We start from the raw sequence: 21,071 nt of genomic DNA, 5'->3' as shown, positions 1-21,071 counted from the left end.
TTTCTCCCGGCAATCTTGATTCCAGCTTGTTCATCTAGTCCAGCATTTCTCATGATGTACTCTGCATATAAGTTAAATAAGCAGGGTGACAATAAACAGCCTTGACGTACTCCTTTTCCTATTTGGAACCAGTCTGTTGTTCCATGTCCAGTTCTAACTGTTGCTTCCTGACCTGCATATAGGTTTCTCAAGAGGCAGGTTAGGTGGTCTGGTATTCCCATCTCTCTCAGAATTTTCCACAATTTATTGTGATCCACACAGTCAAAGGCTTTGACAGAGTCAATAAAGCAGAAATAGATGTTTTTCTGGAACTCTCTTGGTTTTTCCATGATCCAGCGGATGTTGGCAATTTAATCTCTGGTTCTTCAGCCTTTTCTAAAACCAGCTTGAACATCAGGAAGTTCATGGTTCACGTATTGCTGGAGCCTGGCTTGGAGAATTTTGAGCATTACTTGACTAGCATGTGAGATGAGTGCAATTGTGCGGTAGTTTGAGCATTCTTTGGCATTGCCTTTCTTTGGGATTGGAATGAAAACTGACCTTTTCCAGTCCTGTGGCCACTGCTGAGTTTTCCAAACTTGCTGGCATATTGAGTGCAGCACTTTCACAGCATCATCTTTCAGGATTTGAAATAGCTCAACTGGAATTCCATCACCTCCACTAGCTTTGTTCATAGTGATGCTTTCTAAGGCCCACTTGACTCCACATTCCAAGATGTCTGGCTCTAGATTAGTGATCACATCATCATGATTATCTTGGTCTTGAAGATCTTTTTTGTACAGTTCTTCTGTGTATTCTTGCCACCTCTTCTTAATATCTTCTGCTTCTGTTAGGTCCAGACTATTTCTGTCCTTTATCGAGCCCATCTTTGCATGAAATGTTCCCTTGGTATCTCTAATTTTCTTGAAGAGATCTCTAGTCGTTCCCATTCTGTTGTTTTCCTCTATTTCTTTGCATTGACCGCTGAAGAAGGCTTTCTTATCTCTTCTTGCTATTCTTTGAAACTATGCATTCAGATGCTTATATCTTCCCTTTTCTCCTTTGCTTTTCGCTTCTCTTCTTTTCACAGCTATTTGTAAGGCCTCCCCAGACAGCCATTTTGCTTTTTTGCATTTCTTTTCCATGGGGATGGTCTTGAATCCTGCCCCCTGTACAATGTCACAAACCTCATTCCATAGTTCATCAGGCACTCTATCTATGAGATCTAGTCCCTTAAATCTATTTCTCACTTCCACTGGATAATCATAAGGGATTTGATTTAGGTCATACCTGAATGGTCTAGGGGTTTTCCCAATTTTCTTCAATTTGAGTCTGAATTTGGTAATAAGGAGTTCATGATCTGAGCCACAGTCAGCTCCTGGTCTTGTTTTTGTTGACTGTATAGAGCTTCTCCATCTTTGGCTGCAAAGAATATAATCAATCTGATTTTGGTGTTGACCATCTGTTGATGTCCATGTGTAGAGTCTTCTCTTGTGTTGTTGGAAGAGGGTGTTTGCTATGACCAGTGCATTTTCTTGGCAAAACTTTATTAGTCTTTGCCCTGCTTCATTCCGCATTCTAAGGCCAAGTTCGCCTGTTACTTCAGGTGTTTCTTGACTTCCTACTTTTGCATTCCAGTCCCCTGTAATGAAAAGGACATCTTTTTTGGGTGTTAGTTCTAAGAGGTCTTGTAGGTCTTCATAAAACCATTCAACTTCAGCTTCTTCAGCGTTACTGGTTGGGGCATAGACTTGGATAACTGTGATATTGAATGGTTTGCCTTGGAGACAAACAGAGATCATTCTGTGGTTTTTGAGATTGCATGCAAGTACTGCATTTCAGACTCTTCTGTTGACCATGATGGCTACTCCATTTCTTCTGAGGGATTCCTGCCCGCAGTAGTAGATAAAATGGTCATCTGAGTTAAATTCACCCATTCCAGTCCATTTGAGTTCACTGATTCCTAGAATGTCGACGTTCACCCTTGCCATCTCTTGTTTGACCACTTCCAATTTGCCTTGATTAATGGACCTGACATTCCAGGTTCCTATGCAATATTGCTGTTTACAGCATCGGATCTTGCTTCTATCACCAGTCACATCCACAACTATTGTTTTTTCTTTGGCTCCATCCCTTCATTCTTTCTGGAGTTATTTCTCCACTGATCTCCAGTAGCATACTGGGCACCTAATGACCTGGGGAGTTCCTCTTTCAGTATCCTATCATTTTGCCTTTTTATACTGTTCATGGGGTTCTCAAGGCAAGAATACTGAAGTGGTTTGCCATTCCTTTCTCCAGTGGACCACATTCTGTCAGATCTCTCCACCATGACCCACCCGTCTTGGGTTGCCCTGCAGGCATGGCTTGGTTTCATTGAGTTAGACAAGGCTGTGGTCCTAGTGTGATTAGATTGACTAGGTTTCTGTGAGTATGGTTTCAGTGTGTCTGCCCTCTGATGCCCTCTTGCAACACCTACCATCTTACTTGGGTTTCTCTTACTTTGGCCTTGGGTATCTCTTCACGGCTGCTCCAGCAAAGCACAGCTGCTGCTCCTTACCTTGGACGAGGGGTGTCTCCTCACTGCCACCCTTCCTGACTTTCAACGTGGGATAGCTCCTCTAGGCCCTCCTGTGCCTGCTCAGCCACTGCTCCTCGGGTTGCTCCTCCCAGCCGCTGGCCCTGGCCTCGGGCATGGGTGGCTCCTCAGGGTCACCACCCCTGACCTCAGTCGTGGGGTGTCTCCTTCCGGCCTGACCTTGGACACAGAGTGTCTCCTCCCAGCCGCCACTGACCTCGGACGTGGGGTAGCTCCTCTCGGCCACCGCCCCTGACCTCGGACGAGGCGTGGCTCCTGCCGGCCGTTCCTGCGCCGTCGCAGCCTGGCACTCTGGGCCGCTGTCCCTGACTTCGGACGTGGGGTAGCTCTTGGCCATGCTTAGTGCGCCGGCCCACCGCCACCACCTGCGCTTAGTGTTTAGTATTAGGTTGGTACAAAAGTAACTGTGGTTTTGGACTGTGAATTTTAAATCTTTACAACTGGGCTCAAACACATCTTTATCAATCAAAATAGGAACCATTACAATCAACATACTTTTGCCATTAAAAAATGTTTATTGCTGTAGCATAAAAATTGTGCTTCAGGATTCAGTGAACTCTTGGAAAGTATTTTCTGCCTCCCGCTGGTTGTGGAAACATTTTCCTTGCAAAAAGTTGTCAAGATGCTTGAAGAAGTGGTAGAAGAGGTCAGGTGAATAGGGCAAATGAGGCAAAACTTTGTAGCCCAATTCATTAAACTTTTGAAGCATTGAATCTGCGACATGTGGTCAAGCATTGTCATGGAGAAGAATTGGGCCCTTTCTGTTGACCAATACTAGCTGCTGGCATTGGAGTTTTTGGTGCATCTCATCAATCTGCTGAACATACATCTCAGATGTAATGGTTTGCTGGGATTCAGAAGGCTATAGTGGATCATATGGGCAGCAGACCACCAGACGGTGACTATGCCCTTTTCTTTTTTTTTTTTTTTTGGTGCAAGTTTGGTTTTAGGAAGTGCTTTGGAGCTTCTTCTTGGTCCAACCACTGAGCTGGTTATCACTGGTTGTTGTATCAAGTCCACCTTTCATCACACATCACAATTTGATCAAGAAATGTTTCACTGTTTTTGCATAGAATAGGAGAAGACGACACCTCAATGATTTTTTTTTCAGTCAGCTCATGAGGCAGTCATTTATCAAACTTTTTCACCCTTCCATTTTGCTTCAAATGCTGAACGACCGTAGAAAGATCAATGTGGAGTTCTTCAGCAACTTCCCATGTAATTGTAAGAGGATCAGCTTCAATGATTGCTCTCAGTTGGTCATTATCAACTTCTGATGGCTGGCTACAATGCTCTTCATCTTCAAGGCTCTCATCTCCTTTGAAAAACTTCTTGAACTGCCACTGCACTGTATGTTCATTAGCAGTTCCTGGGCCAAATGTGTTGTTGACATTGGTAGTTGTCTCCACTGCTTTACAACCCATTTTGAACTGGAATAAAAAAATCACTGAAATATGCTTGTCTAACATCATTTCTGGAGTCTAAAATGAATAATAAGTCATTAATCATAAAGCAAGAAATGTGCATTAAAATGATATATAACCACTTTTATTTGAAAATGTATTCCATTATCAAACAACAAAGTTCAACAGAGTGAAACCACAATTTTGTACCAACCCAGTATTACATCAATGTTCATTTCTTAGTTTTGATAATTGTACTGTGGTTTGTTCAGTTCAGTTCAGTTGCTCAGTCGTGTCCAACTCCATGCGACCCCATGAACCACAGCACGCCAGGCCTCCCTGTCCATTGCCGACTCCCAGAGTCCACCCAAACCCGTGTCCATTGAGTCGGTGATGTCATCCAACCATCTCATCCTCTGTCGTCCCCTTCTCCTCCTGCCCTCAATCTTCCTCAGCATCAGGGTCGTTTCCAATGAGTCAACTCTTTGCATGAGGTGGCCAAAGTATTGGAGTTTCAGCCTCAGCATCAGTCCTTCCAGTGAACACCCAGGACTGATCTCCTTTAGGATGGACTGGTTGGATCTCCTTGCAGTCCGAGGGACTCTCAAGAGTCTCCAACACCACAGTTCAAAAGCATCAATTCTTCGGCACTCAGCTTTCTTTATAGTCCAACTCTCACATCCATACATTACTACTGGAAAAACCATAGCCTTGACTAGATAGACCTTTGTTGGCAAAGTAATGTCTCTGCTTTTTAATATGCTGTCTAGGTTGGTTATAAGTTTCCTTCCAAAGAGTAAGCATCTTTTAATTTCATGGCTGCAGTCACCATCTGCAGTGATTTTGGAGCCCAGAAAAATAAGTCAGCCACTGTTTCCTCATCTATTTCCCATGAAGTGATGGGACCGGATGCCATGATCTTAGTTTGCTGAATGTTGAGCTTTAAGCCAACTTTTTCACTCTCCTCTTTCACCTTCATCAGGAGGCTTTTTAGTTCTTCACTTTCTGCCATAAGGATGGTGTCATCTGCATATCTGAGGTTATTGATATTTCTCCTGGCAATCTTCATTCCAGCTTGTGCTTCTTCAATCCCAGTGTTTCTCATGATGTACTCTGCATATAAGTTAAATAAGCAGGGTGACAATATATAGCCTTGACATACTCCTTTGCCTATTTGGAACCAGTCTGTTATTCCATGTTCAGTTCTAACTGTTGCTTCCTGACCTGCATACAGATTTCTCAAGAGGCAGGTCAGTTAAGTTGTTACCATTATGAGAAGCTAGGAGAAGAACATAGGGAATCTCTCTGTAATATTTTTGTAATTTTCTATAAGACTAAAATTATTTCCAAATAAAAATTTAAGGTTCATTGGTTTTAGACTGTACTGGTAAGTATGAATAGCTAACTGCTCTGAGGAAACAAAAGAGATGTAACTGATGTCTTTCCATTCATGACTAGCCAATTAATAGATTATTTCTCTGGCAGCATTATTGTTGCCTCCAGTTATTAAATTAACAGTAATTATCTCCATTAGATTCTCTAGACTCATTGAAAATGTTTTAAAAACCAAATTAGGAAAAAAAAACTCATTTCACATGCTAGCAAGGTAATAATGCTCAAAATCTTCCAAACTAGGCTTCAGTAGTATGTGAACTGAGAACTTCCAGGATTTAAAACAAGCTGGATTTAGAAACGGCAGAGGAACCAGAGATCAAATTGCCAACATCCGTTGGGTCATAGGAAAAGCTAGAGAATTTCAGAAAAACATCTACTTCTGCTTCATTGACTACACTAATGCCTTTGACTGTGTGGACAACAAATAGTGGGAAAGTCTTAAAGAGATGGGAATACCAAACTACCTTACCTGCCTCCTGAGAAACCTGTATGCAGGTCAAGAAGCAACAGAACTGGACATGGAAAAACAGACTGCTTCAAAAGGGGGAAAGGAGTATGTCAAGGCTATATATTGTCACCCTGCTTGTTTACCTTATATGCAGAGCATATCACACAAAATGCCAGACTGGATGAAGCACAAGCTGTAACCAAGATTGCCGGGTGAAATAATCTCAGATACACAGATGATACTACTTTTATGGCATAAAGTGAAGAGGAACTAAAGAGCCTCTTGATGAAGGTGAAACAGGAGAGTGAAAAAGTTGACTTATAACTCAACATTCAGAAAACAAATATCATGGCATCTGATCCCATCACTTCAAGGCAAATAGATGGAGAAACAATGGGAAACAGTGACAGAGTTTATTTTCTTAGCCTCCAAAATCACTGCAGGTGGTGACTGTCCATGAAATTCAGAGACACTTGCTCCTTGGCAGAAAAGCTATGACAAACCTAAACAGCATATTAAAAAGCAGAGACTTTACTTTGTCAACAAAGGTCTGTATAGTCGAAGCTATGGTTTTTCCAGTACTCATGTATGGATGTGAGAGTTGGATCATAAAGAAGGCTGAGCACTGAAGAATTGATGCTTTTGAACTGTGGTGTTGGAAAAGACTCTTGAGAGTCCCTTGGACTGCAAGGAGATCAAACCAGTCAGTCCTAAAGGAAGTCAGTCCTGAATATTATTGGAAGGACTGATGCTGAAGCTGAAGCTCCAATACTTTGGCCACCTGATGCAAAGAACTGACTCATTAGAAAAGACTCTGATGCTGGGAAGATGAGGGCAGGAGAAGAAGGGGACAACAGAAGATGAGATGGTTGGATGGCATCACTGACTCAATGGACATGAGTTTGAGCAAGCTCCAGGAGTTGGTAATGGACAGGAAGGCTGGCGTGCTGTAGTCCATGGGGTCGCAAAGAGTCAGATGTGACCGAGCAACTGAACAACAAAGAAAAAAACAACTATTTCAAGGTTTTAATGTTCAAATAGTCTTCTATGAGAACAGGATATCAGATTTAAAATAAATAAAATCCTAAATTGGAAAACAGATTTATCAACACAGTGATTTTGATGAACATTAGCAGACTCACATACCTTAACATAAAGTTATTTGGCTAACATTTAGTTATTTGGCTAAAGTTATGATTATTTTTTCCAATAATTTCCCATGTCTGTAGGTTAAGAAAGAATCATTCTAGTTGGCTTCTGTCTATCCTCCTTTCTGTGTAAATTTCACTTGGCAATCCCTAACAAGATCTATGGGATGAATTTCACTGACATGTGTTAGAACTACAGCATTTACCTGTAAGACACTTGCTTTACAAATCCCCAGATATAGCCAGATTAACATTTTAACTTCCTTGAAGTATACTGTACATATCAAAGTCACACAAAAGTGTGCTTGTGAAATATTTGAGTTTAATAAAATACTAAATTTTAAGTGTATTGTTCAGTATTGTGAAATAGCAAGTTTTCTCAACTGGCAAGTATTGTACAAGAGTTAAAAAAAATTCAGTATATATCTTAGGGGTTTTTTTGCTATGTTTGTTAATTTAGTTATGATTTTGTTCTTTTTCAGGATGTGGTAGATACACATCCTGGCCTCACGTTCCTGAAAGATGCTCCAGAATTCCACTCCCGGTACATCACCACGGTAGGCTGAGTCCTTTTTTGTCTTAATAAAACTCTTTAAGTTTCCTTTTTGTCACTGCCTAGTATCTAGGCTTTTAGATCTTTATGTAGAATGCGCCATAATGATTATTTTAAATGGGAGGAAATAAAATTGAGTTAATTATTTATATCTAGTTCATGTGTTCTATCTGCCTAGTGCTTAAGAAGTCTCTTGTATACAAAATCTAAGTGATATACTCATTCTTTCTGGTCTCCATTAATATTGATACCCAGCGGATCTTTAGTATTTGCAAATAATACAAGAATTTTTCAACAGCCTTTTCCCAAAAAAAAAGTTGTTATCTAGAGTACCTCAAAATTAGAACTGAGATGATAATGAGAAATAAGAGTATATATAATCAGAAAATAAATCATGTAAGAATTTAAAGTAACATAATCACAGTCTCCTGTTTTGCAAGGTGTTCTCATCCCCTGTTTCCCATGCACAGCCTCATTTGATCAGTCACAGGCAGGGCATGCATTATGGGTGAGCACTCATAGGCCTGCAGCTCACACTGCAGCCACACCAGGCGTTCTCTGCCCTAGCTTCCAGATTATCTTTGCAAGAATTCCACAGATGAACCTCAGGGCACACCTCGTGTTCACAGCCATACCTGGCTGATATGATCCCCACCCCTGGTTCAGATCTCCCAGTAAATAGGGCAGTCTCTTCTGAGGAAGACCCTCTCCTTCTTGGGGCACTTTTTGTTGGCTATGGGTTGGGTTCTGTTGAGTTACAGAATACTACCATTCTTCTTTCTCCTGTAGGAACTTCATTATTTCCTTTTACATTGATTCTCTTCTGACATAAAACTTTATAAGACTTCATTTGAACCATAAGATGTCACTGTCATCTAAGACTGTCTTAGAAGTTGTTTTTGCCTGTTAACCACAACCCGACACTAAGCTACCTCTTCCACAGTCACCCTGGCCCAGCTGGTCGTCCTTGTTTCTCACGTGAATTCCCTCTAATTGATCTCCCTGCTTATACCTTCATTGTCCTACAGCCTAGTCTCCACAGAGTTATTCTTTGAAAATGTAAGTCAGATCATGTCACTCCTCTGCTCAAACCCTCCAGTGTTTCCCCATCTCATTCAGAGTGAAAGCCAAAGTTCTTGCCATCATTCTCCATAACCCCTCACCCACCCACCCACATCCTCACAATGCCTACTCTCTGTTACTTAAGCAACAGTTGTTCTCGCTGTTCCTGGAACAAGCCAAACCCACTTCTGCCTCAGGGGCTTTGTTCTTACTCTCTCCTCTGCCTGGAATGCTCTTCCTACAGATTGCTGCGTGACCCACTCCCTCCCTTCATCCAGATGTGTGCTCAGACATTCCCTTCTTAATGAGACCTTCCCTGATCACCCTCTGCCTTCTTCACCTGTCTTCTCTCTCTGTCCCCTCCCCCTCCTCTTCTTTAGTTTTGCTTCATTTTCCTTCTTAGTGCCTATAACATCTGATATTTAAATTTTTTGTTTATTGTCCATGTCCTTTTCTATAACATACACTTCATGAGAGGAGGGACTTTGTCTATATTTAGATCCTGGTGTATCTCTAATACCTGAAATAGGGCCTGGCACATGCTGGATATACAGTAGGTATTTATTGAGTGAGTAAGTGAAGTTATAGAATAGTGTAGAATTAAGAATTCTACATGTAACCATGGTTTCAATCCCAATGAGAATTACTGGATTCTGATTGTTGACTGTTCTGTAAACTCAGGGCATATTAAAATTGAGTTGGCCAAAACGTTTGTTCAGGCTTTTCTGTAAGCTGTAACAGAAAAACCTGAACAAACTTTTTGGTCACTCAATAATGTATTAGAAGAATCTCAAGAGATTGAAAAGATTTTGATAATCTATTCCAACCTTCTGCCAATTCAGAAAATGCTCTCTATAGGAATCGTTTGAATTTGTTCTTAGAGAAGATGTTAAAGAACAGAATTATGAAAGCACAAATTTTCCTTTGTACTCTTTCTAGTTTGGTATTTACTAAAGTATGATCCCCAGATCTATGATAGACTGGGGTCATCTAGTGACCCCTGGTAGTTTTATGATTTCAGAATGAAAAGCCATGATACAATTTTGTTTGTGTGTGATTCACATTTTCTGAGAAATACTAGTATGTCAATCATTGACCAAAAAGAACTACATAGGTCAATTAACAGAATTCAGTTAATTTTCTGCTGACATATCCATGGTATTTGCATATTATTGTTTACTTTTTTTAATTTATACTTTATTGCTAGTATTATGCTACTTTAAAATTCCCAGTTCACAAAAATGAATCCAGTATAACTTGTTCACTTTGCTGCACAGAAGAAACTAACACGACATTGTAAACAATAAAAATGTTTTAAAGATGAATCCATTACTCAGAAGTTGTCATAAAAGTGTAAACTACTTATGATTAAATAGTGATAATGGGGCAGCTCGAAACAGCATCGTAACATAAATAGTAAAATTAGGTCCAACTGAGAATACAGAATGTGAATCTGTATATACTGAGATAAGTGTAACTGCTTGTTTGTGATAATCTCATACTATCATTGAAAACACAGAGGTGCCAATAAAAAAGCATCGCACTGAACAGAATTTTATTGGACTGATGGTCTGTTCCCCACAGTGTCTTTTCTGTTATGAAAGTTGGTCAGATAATGACATGAAGTCATTGAAAATTTTGCGCTATATCAAAATACAATGAATCTTTCTATAAAAAATACAAAATAAGCTTTCTAGTATGAAGTTAATTTTCTTGCTAAAGGCATAATAGTAAGCAAATTTAGAAAAGTGTCATACTTTGCCCTGCTCATGGCAAAGATAGACAACAGTATTTCCAAGAGACAAAGATCAGCCTCAGAATTAATGACAAATGTCTCAAAAAAAGCAAAATTAATTTATCATCTGACCCTACTGAATATAATTTCAATGGCATACAGCATAGGACAATTAATGTATTTTGTTTGCATGCTAGAGTTACTCAGTTATTTCACTTTACAGTTGGAAGAAACTGCTGACAGTGTATGACTCAAGTATTAGCTTATGTGTGGCACATAAATGATGAAGAAAACTGGGCAACTTTTATTTTCCATTTATCAGTGAAAACCTGTGCTACAGGAAAAGACTATATTTGTTTGTTTAGTTCATCTTAATTATTTTGTCAGCTGTTTTAGATTGGAAAGATAGAACACCAACTATGCATATAGCAAATACCCAAAGTCACCCTTATGTCCAGAGAAGAGTTGATGTTGAGTAATAAACCTTTTGATATTGAGTGAAAATGGAAATTGGAAATACCTGCAAATTGTGACCCTTGAGTTTGCATACCATGCAAAGAAATTACCAGTAAATAAGACTCTGTTTATCCTTATTGGCACATGCTGACTTTTGAGGAAAGAGGTAGCGATAAGATTGAAAATACTTTTTCGTAATACTGGTGCTGGCAGTAAAGATATTTCGGTGGTGCCTAGTAGAAGGGCCAGGCTTCTGGCACTGAGTTGTTCATCTACATCCATGTCACCTACAAAGAGCAATCTCTGTAATTTCTGTGTCTGTGTTCGATCTCCTTGTCTAAAACTCTCTTGACAGAGCCACCAAACACATACTTCCATTCCTAAAAGTGTGAAAAGTATCAGTCACTCAGGCTTGTAACCATCTCTCTGCAACCTCATGGACTGTAGCCCGCCAGGCTCTTCTGTCCATGGAATTCGCCAGGCAAGAATGGTGGAGTGGGTAGCCATCACTTCTCCAGGGGATCTTCCCAACCCCGGGACTGAACCCAGGTCTCCTGCTTGCAAGCAGGTTCTTTACGGTCTGAGCCACCAGGCAAGCCCCCTTCCATTCCCGGTGATCTGAAATTGTGAATTAGAAACTTCCAGTTGAGTAGATATAAAGAAAAACTGATTTATAATTCAAATTGTCTATCAAGTTGACTAGAGATCCCCTGGTGAAAAATTATCCAATTTCATTTCTCTCATTGGTAGTATGTAGATATTCTTACTGCTATTAATTTTTACATTTTTTGACTTTTTTATAGTTTTCTTAATTTCCATTTTAAAAACCTAAAACTGGTAGACAAAAGTTGGGGGTGGGGGGGACTGCAATTCGTGTAGAACCAGCAGCTACATGCTCTTACCACTAGATGGTGCCCCTCCCTCAATAAGTTAAAATGCTGAATCAGTATTGTGGAACCCAATAAATGTGCTGATAGAGTGGGGCTGCTGAATAAGGAGATTTAGGCTATGGAAGAATGGTATACATGTACAGGTTTTTACAGTACGAGGCAAGTAGCTTATCTGATGCTAAAATAGGAAATTACTTGATATTCAAAATGTTGACAAATTTTAAAAATTCTGTGAGAACAAAAAATGAAAAAAGAATAAAATAAGCAAAAATACAGACTCAAGTTTTATACTTTTAAGTATAACATAGTACCTCCATAAGTAATATAAAATATTTAAGGAGTTTATATATATATATATATAAAATTTAGGTAGATAGGAAACTTAGACTTAAAGTTAATTTTATATTCAGAATCAAGAAATAAGGACAAAATCTAATAATGTAAAGTTTGGTATAATAATATGTGTTGTCAGTTCAGTTCAGTCGCTCAGTTGTGTCCGACTCTTTGCGACCCCATGAACTGCAGCACTTCAGGCCTCCCTGTCCATCACCAACTCCCGGAGTTCACTCAGACTCACATCCATCGAATCACTGATGCCATCCAGCCATCCTTGGTCGTCTCCTTCTCCTCCTGCCCCCAACCCCTCCCAGCATCAGTCTTTTCCAATGAGTCAACTCTTCGCATGAGGTGGCCAAAGTACTGGAGTTTCAGCTTTAGCATCATTCCTTCCAAAGAAATCGCAGGGCTTATCTCCTTCAGAATATGTGTTGTAATTGACTTTAACTTGAGAAAAGGAACATGGAACTATAATAAAAGATATTCTTAATTTTTATTTTCATATATATATATGTAATTTCTGGCCTAAAATCCTCTATTCTCTGCCCTGAAGCACCTCATTCAGAGTCTGAGTGGAGCCAGTAGGGAAGTTATAGACATCAGTTAGTCCCTGCTCCCACCTAACATAGGAATCCTGTGAGTTTCTGCGTAAATAACTTGGTGAGAAGAAACTTCTCTACTTCATCAACCCATTGCTTAATAGGGCTAATTTTAGGGAACTCTTATTTACATTGAAGCATTTCTATCCAGTAGTTCTAGTAATTCCAGTTCTAGTTCTACACTGTGATGCAATGCAAAGCAAATCAACTTCTTCCATCTGATAGCCCTTCAGATCATGATCACATCTACACTCTCGTCCAGTAGAATCTTTCACAATAATTTTGTACACAGTTTCCTGTTTTATATTTTCTGTATATCTTATATGTAGACTATCAATAAATCATAGACAACAATACTGATTTATGTAAAATATTAATTACTTCCCTAGGTTACATCCATCTGCTGTTCAAAACTCTGGAGTTTATTCAATTAGCTAGCTATGAATCCAACACATATGTCTCTATTACAAATATAACTAAGAAGTCTTTGTTACACAGCTTTCCAACCTCATTAATTTATCAAGCAATTTTCCAAAGAAGACATACAGATGGCCAATAGGTACATGAAAAGATGTTCAACACTACTAATCATCAGGGAAATTCAAATCAAAACTAAAGTGAGATATCACCTCACACTTGTTAGAATGGCTTTCATCAAAAAGACAAGAAATAACAAAGATGTGGAGAAAAGAATGTAAATTGGCGCAACCAGTGGAAGTTCCTCAAACAAATTAATATAGAGCTAATTTGGCAATTCCGCTTCTGGGTATTCATCCAAAGAAAACAGAAACACTAACCTGAAAAGACACACACACCCCTGTATTTACTATGGCCTTATTTCCATCTCTGGCTTGGGAAGATGCCCCTGGAGAAGGAAATGGCATCCCACTCCAGTATTCTTGCCTGGAGAATCCCATGGATGGAGGAACCTGGTGGGCTACAGGGTCTCAAAGAGTGGGACACAACTGAGCGACTTCACTTTCACTTTCACTTATTTACAATGGCCAATATATGGAAACAAGCTAAATGTTCATTAACAGATGAATGGATACAGAAGATGTGGGCTTCCCTGATAGCTCAGTTGTTAAAGAATCTGCCTGCAATTCAGGAGACCTGGTTATATTCCTGGGTTGGGAAGATCCCCCGGAGAAGAGATAGGCTACCCATTCCAGTATTCTTGGGCTTCCCTTGTAGCTCAGCTGGGAGCTGAATCTGCCCACAGTGCAGGAGACTTGGGTTCAGTCTCTGGGTTGGGAAGATCCCCTGGAGAAGGGAAAGGCTACCCACTCCAGTATTCTGGCCTGGAGAATTCAGTGGACTGCATAGTCAATGGGGTCACAAAGAGTCTGACACGACTGAGAAACTTTCCCTTTCAGAATATATATACAATGAAATATTTTTCATCCATTAGAAAAGAGTGAAATCTTGCCATTTATAGATGGGCCTTGAGGGCATTGTGCCAAGTGAAATCAGTCAGAGAAAGATAAATACTGTATGATATAAATCTTTAAGAAAAAAAAGAAAACTTCATAAACTCAGAGAACAGACTGAGGATTGCCAGAGGTGAGAGATGGGGAGAGGGGGAAATGGGTGAAGAAAATCAGAAGGCATAAACTTCCAGTTGTAAAATAAATTAGTCATGGGGATATAATGTACAGCATGATAACTATAGATCATAATACTATACTGCATATTTGAAAATTACTATGAGTAAATCTTAAAAAGAAAAAAAATTCTGTAACTACAGTGGTGGGTGTTAAGTAGACATTTCATCTTCACTTCATTCATGTGAAGTGGTGATCATTTCACAATATATATGTTCAGTCACTTCAGCCATGTCAAGCTCTTTGCGACTCCATGGACCTTAACCCACCAGACTCCTCTATCCATGGGATTTTCCCAGCAAGAATACTGGAGTGGATTGCCCTGCCATCCTCCAGGGAATTTTCTTGACCCAGGAATTGAACCTGTGTCTCCTAGATTTCAGGTGGATTCTTTACCTGCTGAGCCATCGGGAAAGCCCTTCACAATATACACAAATATTAAATCATTAGTATGCCAAAAACTAATGTATGTTCATTATACCTCAGTTCTTCTTAAATTATCATGTAGTTACTGACCACCTGATGATATAGGCAGAGCAATATATCAGGCACTGGGATGCACATGAAAAAACACCAGGTTCCTTAGAGTTTGGAGGTGGTGACAGTCGGGTGTACCTGTGTCTAGAATATAACCACAGGATGACTGAAGGAGACATGGGTGATGTCAGGAGCACAGAAGACAGCTCAGCCCAAGTCCCTGTTCTGGGGCTTCCTATGGAGCTGGTGATTGAGCTGGATTCTGAAGGATCAGGGTACGTTAGCACTGATAGCAAAGGTGGGGTGAGAAATGCCGGGTGCCAGAAGTCTGGACCCTCATCATGAGGCTAGTTTTTTCCTCTTATTCTTGGAAATCACTCTGTTTGCAAAGAGTCCAGAAACAGAATAGTAGTTTAGTTTAGGATAGATGTCTAAATGTCTTCCCCTTTTTGTTCTTCATGCACTAAAATAGCCTTTTTATAGGGATCTAATCTCTTCTATGATAAAAACCACAAAGGATACAGAATTTCCATATCATTAGATAATCAAAATCAAAGCCAGGATACCAAAAACCTTGTTTAATTGCTTTTCTCACCTTTGCTTCTTTTTGGAGAAAAGGAAAAATGAAAAAAAAAAAAAAACTACCAGGTCAAGGGCAAACTAAATGGGTGGGAATAAGCCAGGTAAAGTTGAAAGAATGCACCGTGGCCTCCTACCTCCAGGACTGCAGCCTGTCTTCCTTCCCCAGTCCTCTCTCCACCACAGCACATACATCCTCAATTTCAGACACACTTGCCATCCTTCCTCCTCCACTTTCATCTTGTCCTGGTCTTCTCCAGAGTTTCACCTTTGTTAAACTTACTAAAACCCAGTTAGTAACAAAATTGTTCATGCCCAAGTAAGGACTTGGGATATAAATTATCCCAAATGTATCTGAGTTTCCAGAGTCTGTAGGTCTTCAAAACACCAATGGATAAGGCTATACTAACTGGAATAATGCCCTTTTGAAACATACCACATTGGCAGCCATTCTTCTGACCCAGTAATTGTTAAGCCAACCCAGTGTATACTTCTCACCTCTTGTGCTTTCCAAGAACACCTAGCCTAATAGGCCCTACTTGAATCAGGCATCACTGTATGAAAAGTTAAAAAAAAAAAAAGTAACATGTAGGCACCTAGGAAATGCAGACTTGTGAGCAAAGAATCTTTTTATTCTTAGAATTATAAGGGCAGATGTAAAGTATATCGATGTAGATTTTTAAACACTTTTACTAGAAATGACACTGGATACAATCACAAAACTTAGCTTGGTTCAAAGAATATTCATAAGATGGCCTTTGATAATATAATAGGTATCTTTAATGTTTTTATTTGGTTTTGTTTTCCTTCTGGAACCAGGTTATTCAGAGAATATTCTACACAGTCAACAGATCTTGGAGTGGAAAAATTACTGCAACAGAGATAAGAAAAAGCAACTTTTTGCAAGTATGCCTTTCATTGAAATTTATATTTAAGGAGCAATTTAAATGACAGTGTTAACTTCATTTAACAAATATTTGCATGCTCATTATGTGCAAAGCCGTATTATTTGCAAAGTCACTATTTTCGGTTATTAAGCAGTTATCAGCTACCTGGGATGTGTTGGGGGAACAAAGATGAGTAACAAGCGATTTTCGCATCAGGGCATGCACTGTGGAACAAAAGAGAAAAGTGTACAGACAGCCACACCTGACTTGAAAAATTCCACAGAAATGTGTCATAAATATGCAATGAAGGCTTCACAGTATGACTGGCATGTGATATTGACCTTGAAGATATCAAGTGTTTACAGATAAAAAAATTAAAAGAAAAGGGGATTCCAGATAGAGCAAGCAGCGTAAGCAAAGGCCCAGATGCGTGAAAGTGTCATGTTCAGGAACTGCAGGACAGTCTGAAGTGGCCACAGGCTCCAAGGAGAGAGTGATCAGTGACCAGTGACGAGGCCTGAGGGGTGAGACAGGGCCAGGTTGGGAAGAGCCTGGCAAAACAAATGGAGGAGTTTCAACTTGTTCCTTTGAGCAATGACTCTTTATCCAGCTCCTGCTGGAGAAAAATACTGAAAATTCCTTTTAAGAAAGAATGTATTTCATTCAATTATTTTTTTTTTACCAAATGAGAAAGTATTGATCACTAGTGGGTGCCTTTTACCGAGGCAGTTTTCATGCTTGATTTTTCAAGCATTTCTACTAACTTAAAGAAAGTAGAATTGGTCACACTTGAAAGGAAATGAAATGTTTTATTTTAAATAAATTATACTAAATGAAACTTGGGTGAATAATACAACTTTGTTTACACTCTTACTTTTTTCCCGTCTTCATCTGGGACAGACAAAATTGGCGAAATTACCAGTCTATAATAGATATGCAGACATTTCTTATTCTAATACATGAAAAGTCATCATTAGAGTCATTATTAATATTTATTAAACATCTGGTTTTTGCCTGAGCTCTCAGGAGGTTACATGGGATGGGTTGAGATGGCAAGAATTCCATTGAAAAAAGGCCTTACATCTGAAGAATGATAATCCTAACATTCCTGATGCATATTGTTTGTATTTCTAGATCATTATTCCAGATTTTTCTTACTTACAATAAACTCTGAGGCGCAAATATGGTTGAATGACTTGGATAAGATCATACAGCTACTAAGTGACTGAACGAGCTCAAGTATTCTGCTTCCCTCTATTTTCTTCCCTAACCCTCTCCTTAGTTTGCCTGTTAGTACCTGAATGTATGCACATAAAATGTTCAAATAATGTAAACATGTATAAAATAATAACCAGAAGTCACTATTTATCTCTTTATCCTGCCATTTCACTCCTTTTATCAGAGGGAACCCATATTATCTGTGGTTTTATTCCTTTTTATGCATGTGTATGGAGTATAAATGTATGGAGTATTTATTTAGTTTTGTTCTAGATGGCTGCTTTTATGAATTTTTTTTAATATGTGAGACCACACTTATATTCTGTTAACTTTTTTTAACTTAACAGTATGTCTTGATGTTTTTTCATTTCGATCAATATAACTCTATCTCATTCTTTTAACTACAGCATAATCTGTGGCATGGCTATGCTGTAATTACATACATATGGAAGATGTTCAAGTCGTTTCATATTCTCCCTATTAGAGTAATGCAGCAAACACCCTTACACTCCCCTCTTATGTCCATATGAGTACGAATATCTCTAAAATAGACTACTGGAAGGAAAATCCTGGATCAGATGGTGTGTGCATTTTCAGTTTCATAGATCCTGCCAAGTTACCCTCCTAAATGCCTGCGCTAATGCATACTTAAATTCACATACTCACCAACAGCAGAAGGGATTCATTTTTTTCATTTTATAACAATCCAGTAGATGAAAATGAGAGCCCCCTGCTTCTCAAGATTTATTTTATCTTACGTATTCTGCTTTATACATTAACAATCATTGTATAAAAACATTACAAGCAAGTGTGGAAAACAGAAGAGAAAGCATATTTTAGTACCCTAATAAAACTAATATTTTTATGTGTACTTCTAGTCGTATTCACATGCATATTTGGATTTTAGAACTTAATATAGTTCTTAGTGTGTACAGTTGTATATCCTATATTTTGCACTTAGCATGTCATGTTTCTATGTAGACTTTATAATTTTTACTGGCTGTAAAATCTTTCATTGAGTCTCTTTTACCATAATTTCATAATTTATCTTGTTTTCAATTTGCCAAAGTATTTTGGATTTCCAGTATTCACATTTTAGAAAATGAATCTTATCAAAGTAATACATTTGCATTATAAAATATTAATAGTTATCTTTCTTATAATGCTTTTCACCTTGGATTCCATTTTATTTTCTAATATTGACATGCCTTCTTTCTAAGATTTAGCTAGTATATATTTTAACCTTACTTTAAAATTTTAAGTTCAGTTCAGTCATTCAGTCATGTCCGACTCTTTGCGACCCCATGGACTGCAGCACTCCAGGCTTCCCTGTCCATCACCAACTCCTGGAACCTGTTCAAACTCAAGTCCATCAAGTTGGTGATGCCATCCAACCATCTCATCCTCTGTCAGACTTATCTCTTATGGACAACATATACCTAGATATGCTTTTTGGATCTGAGTTTTATTCTTAATCTGAAAATCTTTTAATAGAGAGATTTATCTCTTTACCTTTATTGTGATTGTTGATGTGGCAGTGGTTTAGTCGCTAAGTCATGTCTGACTCTTGCAACCCATGAGCTATAGCCTGCCAGGCTCCTCTGTCCATGGGAACCTACAGGCAAGAGTACTGGGGTGGGTTGCCATTTCCTTCTCCAGGGGATCCTCTCAACCCAGAAATTGAACCTGGGTCTCCTTCATTGCAGGCAGATTCTTTGCCGACTGAGCTATGATGGATGTCCCGACTATTGATATATCTGATCTTATTTCTGTCATCTCACTTTGTTTTTTCTATTTCCTGAGTTTCCTTATGGTTTATCTTTTTTTTTTTCTGAATCTTTCTAAAAAGGTCTTCATATATGTCTGGCCACTTATATGTTGACTGATAATAAGAATTCTGCACTCAAAAATGATTGGTTTGGGTGTTTATCCTAGGGGCACACAGGGAGTCAAGAGAGACCCAGATAATATTTCTAGTTCAGGGCCCTGCAGCTCTACCCCCATGCCTTTTATACCAGGCTGCCCCACACTATCACAGAGGTATACATGAGTCACCTTTCTGGTAAACTTGATGCCATTACAAAGCCAAACCCTGCCTGTGGATGCCCACTCTTCATAACAGAATAGATATAAGACCACTTTTCGTAAATCTGAAAAGTTAAAAGCAGTGTCAGCTTACGGTCATGTAATTGAAAGTCTGTTGTCTGATTGTTCTGTGCTTCCTCGTCGGGGGACCTTTGATAGGCTGCAGTTCTCTTGGTGATAGTTCTTCCCTTTCCTTGCTTTTGAATCCTCCATATTCTTTGCTAAAAATAGTACAGAGTTCATAAATGCTTGCAGATTGGTCAATTGATTAAAAGATAGGATGATGTTGCTTAGTAAATTTCCTGGTTTGGTACCAAAACCAAATTTTTTAATTCAGTTTAGAATAAAAATGTACTAGAATCTGAATAATGGCCAAAGCTGGGTCTTCATATTTTTAAAATAAAATAATCCTTTTATTCATACCATTTCAGACTCTAGCCCTTTTGGAAGAAGAAGAAGATATAAACCAAATCACAGATTACTTCTCCTATGAACACTTCTATGTTATTTATTGTAAATTCTGGGAACTAGATAGTGATCATGACCTCTACATCAGCCAGGCCGATCTATCTCGATACAATGACCAGGGTGAGTGTTTCTGTGGATGTTGACTTAGCTATTTTGAAGGAAACAAGAGTTAAATTGTGCTCACTCATTATGGGGAATTCCCATTTCTTAAATTATGTATCTAATCAAATCTTCTTGAAAAAGCCAAGAATTTTAAAGTCGAAATAAGTGAAGATACTAAGTTTTTATCTAGAAACCAGGTTTAGGAGAAGGGGTTTGTAGGTAAGTAAGAAATTAGAGTCTTGGTTTTGATGAATGGATGAGTCTTTATAGTGATGCTGGTTTTCTCCTGGTGAATTCAATAAGAACCACATCTATGTAAAGTTTATTTGAAAGAAAATTATATACACCTTTATAAATTCTCAATTGACACTATTTATAAACAGCTAAGGATGAAAATGATGTTTCTTTTTTTTAAGTTTAAATTTATTTATTTTAATTGGAGGCTAATTACTTTACAATATTGTATTGGTTTTGCCATACATCAACAGGAATCCACCACGGGTATACACATGTTCCCCATCCTGAACCCCCCTCCCACCTCCCTCCCCATATCATCCCTTTGGGTCATCCTAGTGCACCAGCCCCAAGCATCCTGTATCCTGAATCGAAGCTGAACTGGCGATTCGTTTCTTATATGATATTATACATGTTTCAATACCATTCTCCCAAATCATCCCACCCTCTCCCTGTCCCACAGAGTCCAAAAGACTGTTCTATACATCTGTGTCTCTTTTGCTGTCTTGCATACAGGGTTATTGTTACCATCTTTCTAAATTCCATATATATGTGTTAGTATACTGTATTGGTGTTTTTCTTTCTGGCTTACTTCACTCTGTATAATAGGCTCCAGTTTCATCCACCTCATTTGAACTGATTCAAATATATTCTTTTTAATGGCTGAGTAATACTCCATTGTGTATATATACCACAGCTTTCTTATCCATCTGCTGATGGACATCTAGGTTGCTTCCATGTCCTGGCTATTATAAACAGTGCTGTGATGAACATTGGGGTACACATGTCTCTTTCAATTCTGGTTTCCTCAGTGTGT

At 38.9% G+C, this 21,071-nt stretch overlaps 1 protein-coding gene across 5 annotated transcripts in view; it reads left to right on the top strand.

Annotated features, from left to right (window-relative positions):
• Window positions 1-21,071, top strand: part of PPP2R3A (protein phosphatase 2 regulatory subunit B''alpha) — a 239,841-nt gene that overhangs the window by 132,468 nt on the left and 86,302 nt on the right. For all 5 annotated transcript variants that reach the window (XM_069564768.1, XM_069564765.1, XM_069564769.1 and 2 more), the window contains 3 exons: window positions 7,452-7,526; window positions 16,080-16,166; window positions 19,882-20,038. In XM_069564768.1, coding sequence (XP_069420869.1) covers window positions 7,452-7,526; window positions 16,080-16,166; window positions 19,882-20,038 — 319 coding nt within the window. The remainder of the gene's footprint in view (window positions 1-7,451; window positions 7,527-16,079; window positions 16,167-19,881; window positions 20,039-21,071) is intronic.

Source organism: Ovis canadensis, chromosome 1 (genome assembly GCF_042477335.2).
Source record: "Ovis canadensis isolate MfBH-ARS-UI-01 breed Bighorn chromosome 1, ARS-UI_OviCan_v2, whole genome shotgun sequence".
NCBI classification, from domain to species: domain Eukaryota; kingdom Metazoa; phylum Chordata; class Mammalia; order Artiodactyla; family Bovidae; genus Ovis; species Ovis canadensis.
The sequence above is the reverse complement of the archived record's forward strand: the minus strand, read 5'-3'. Positions and strand labels throughout refer to the sequence as shown.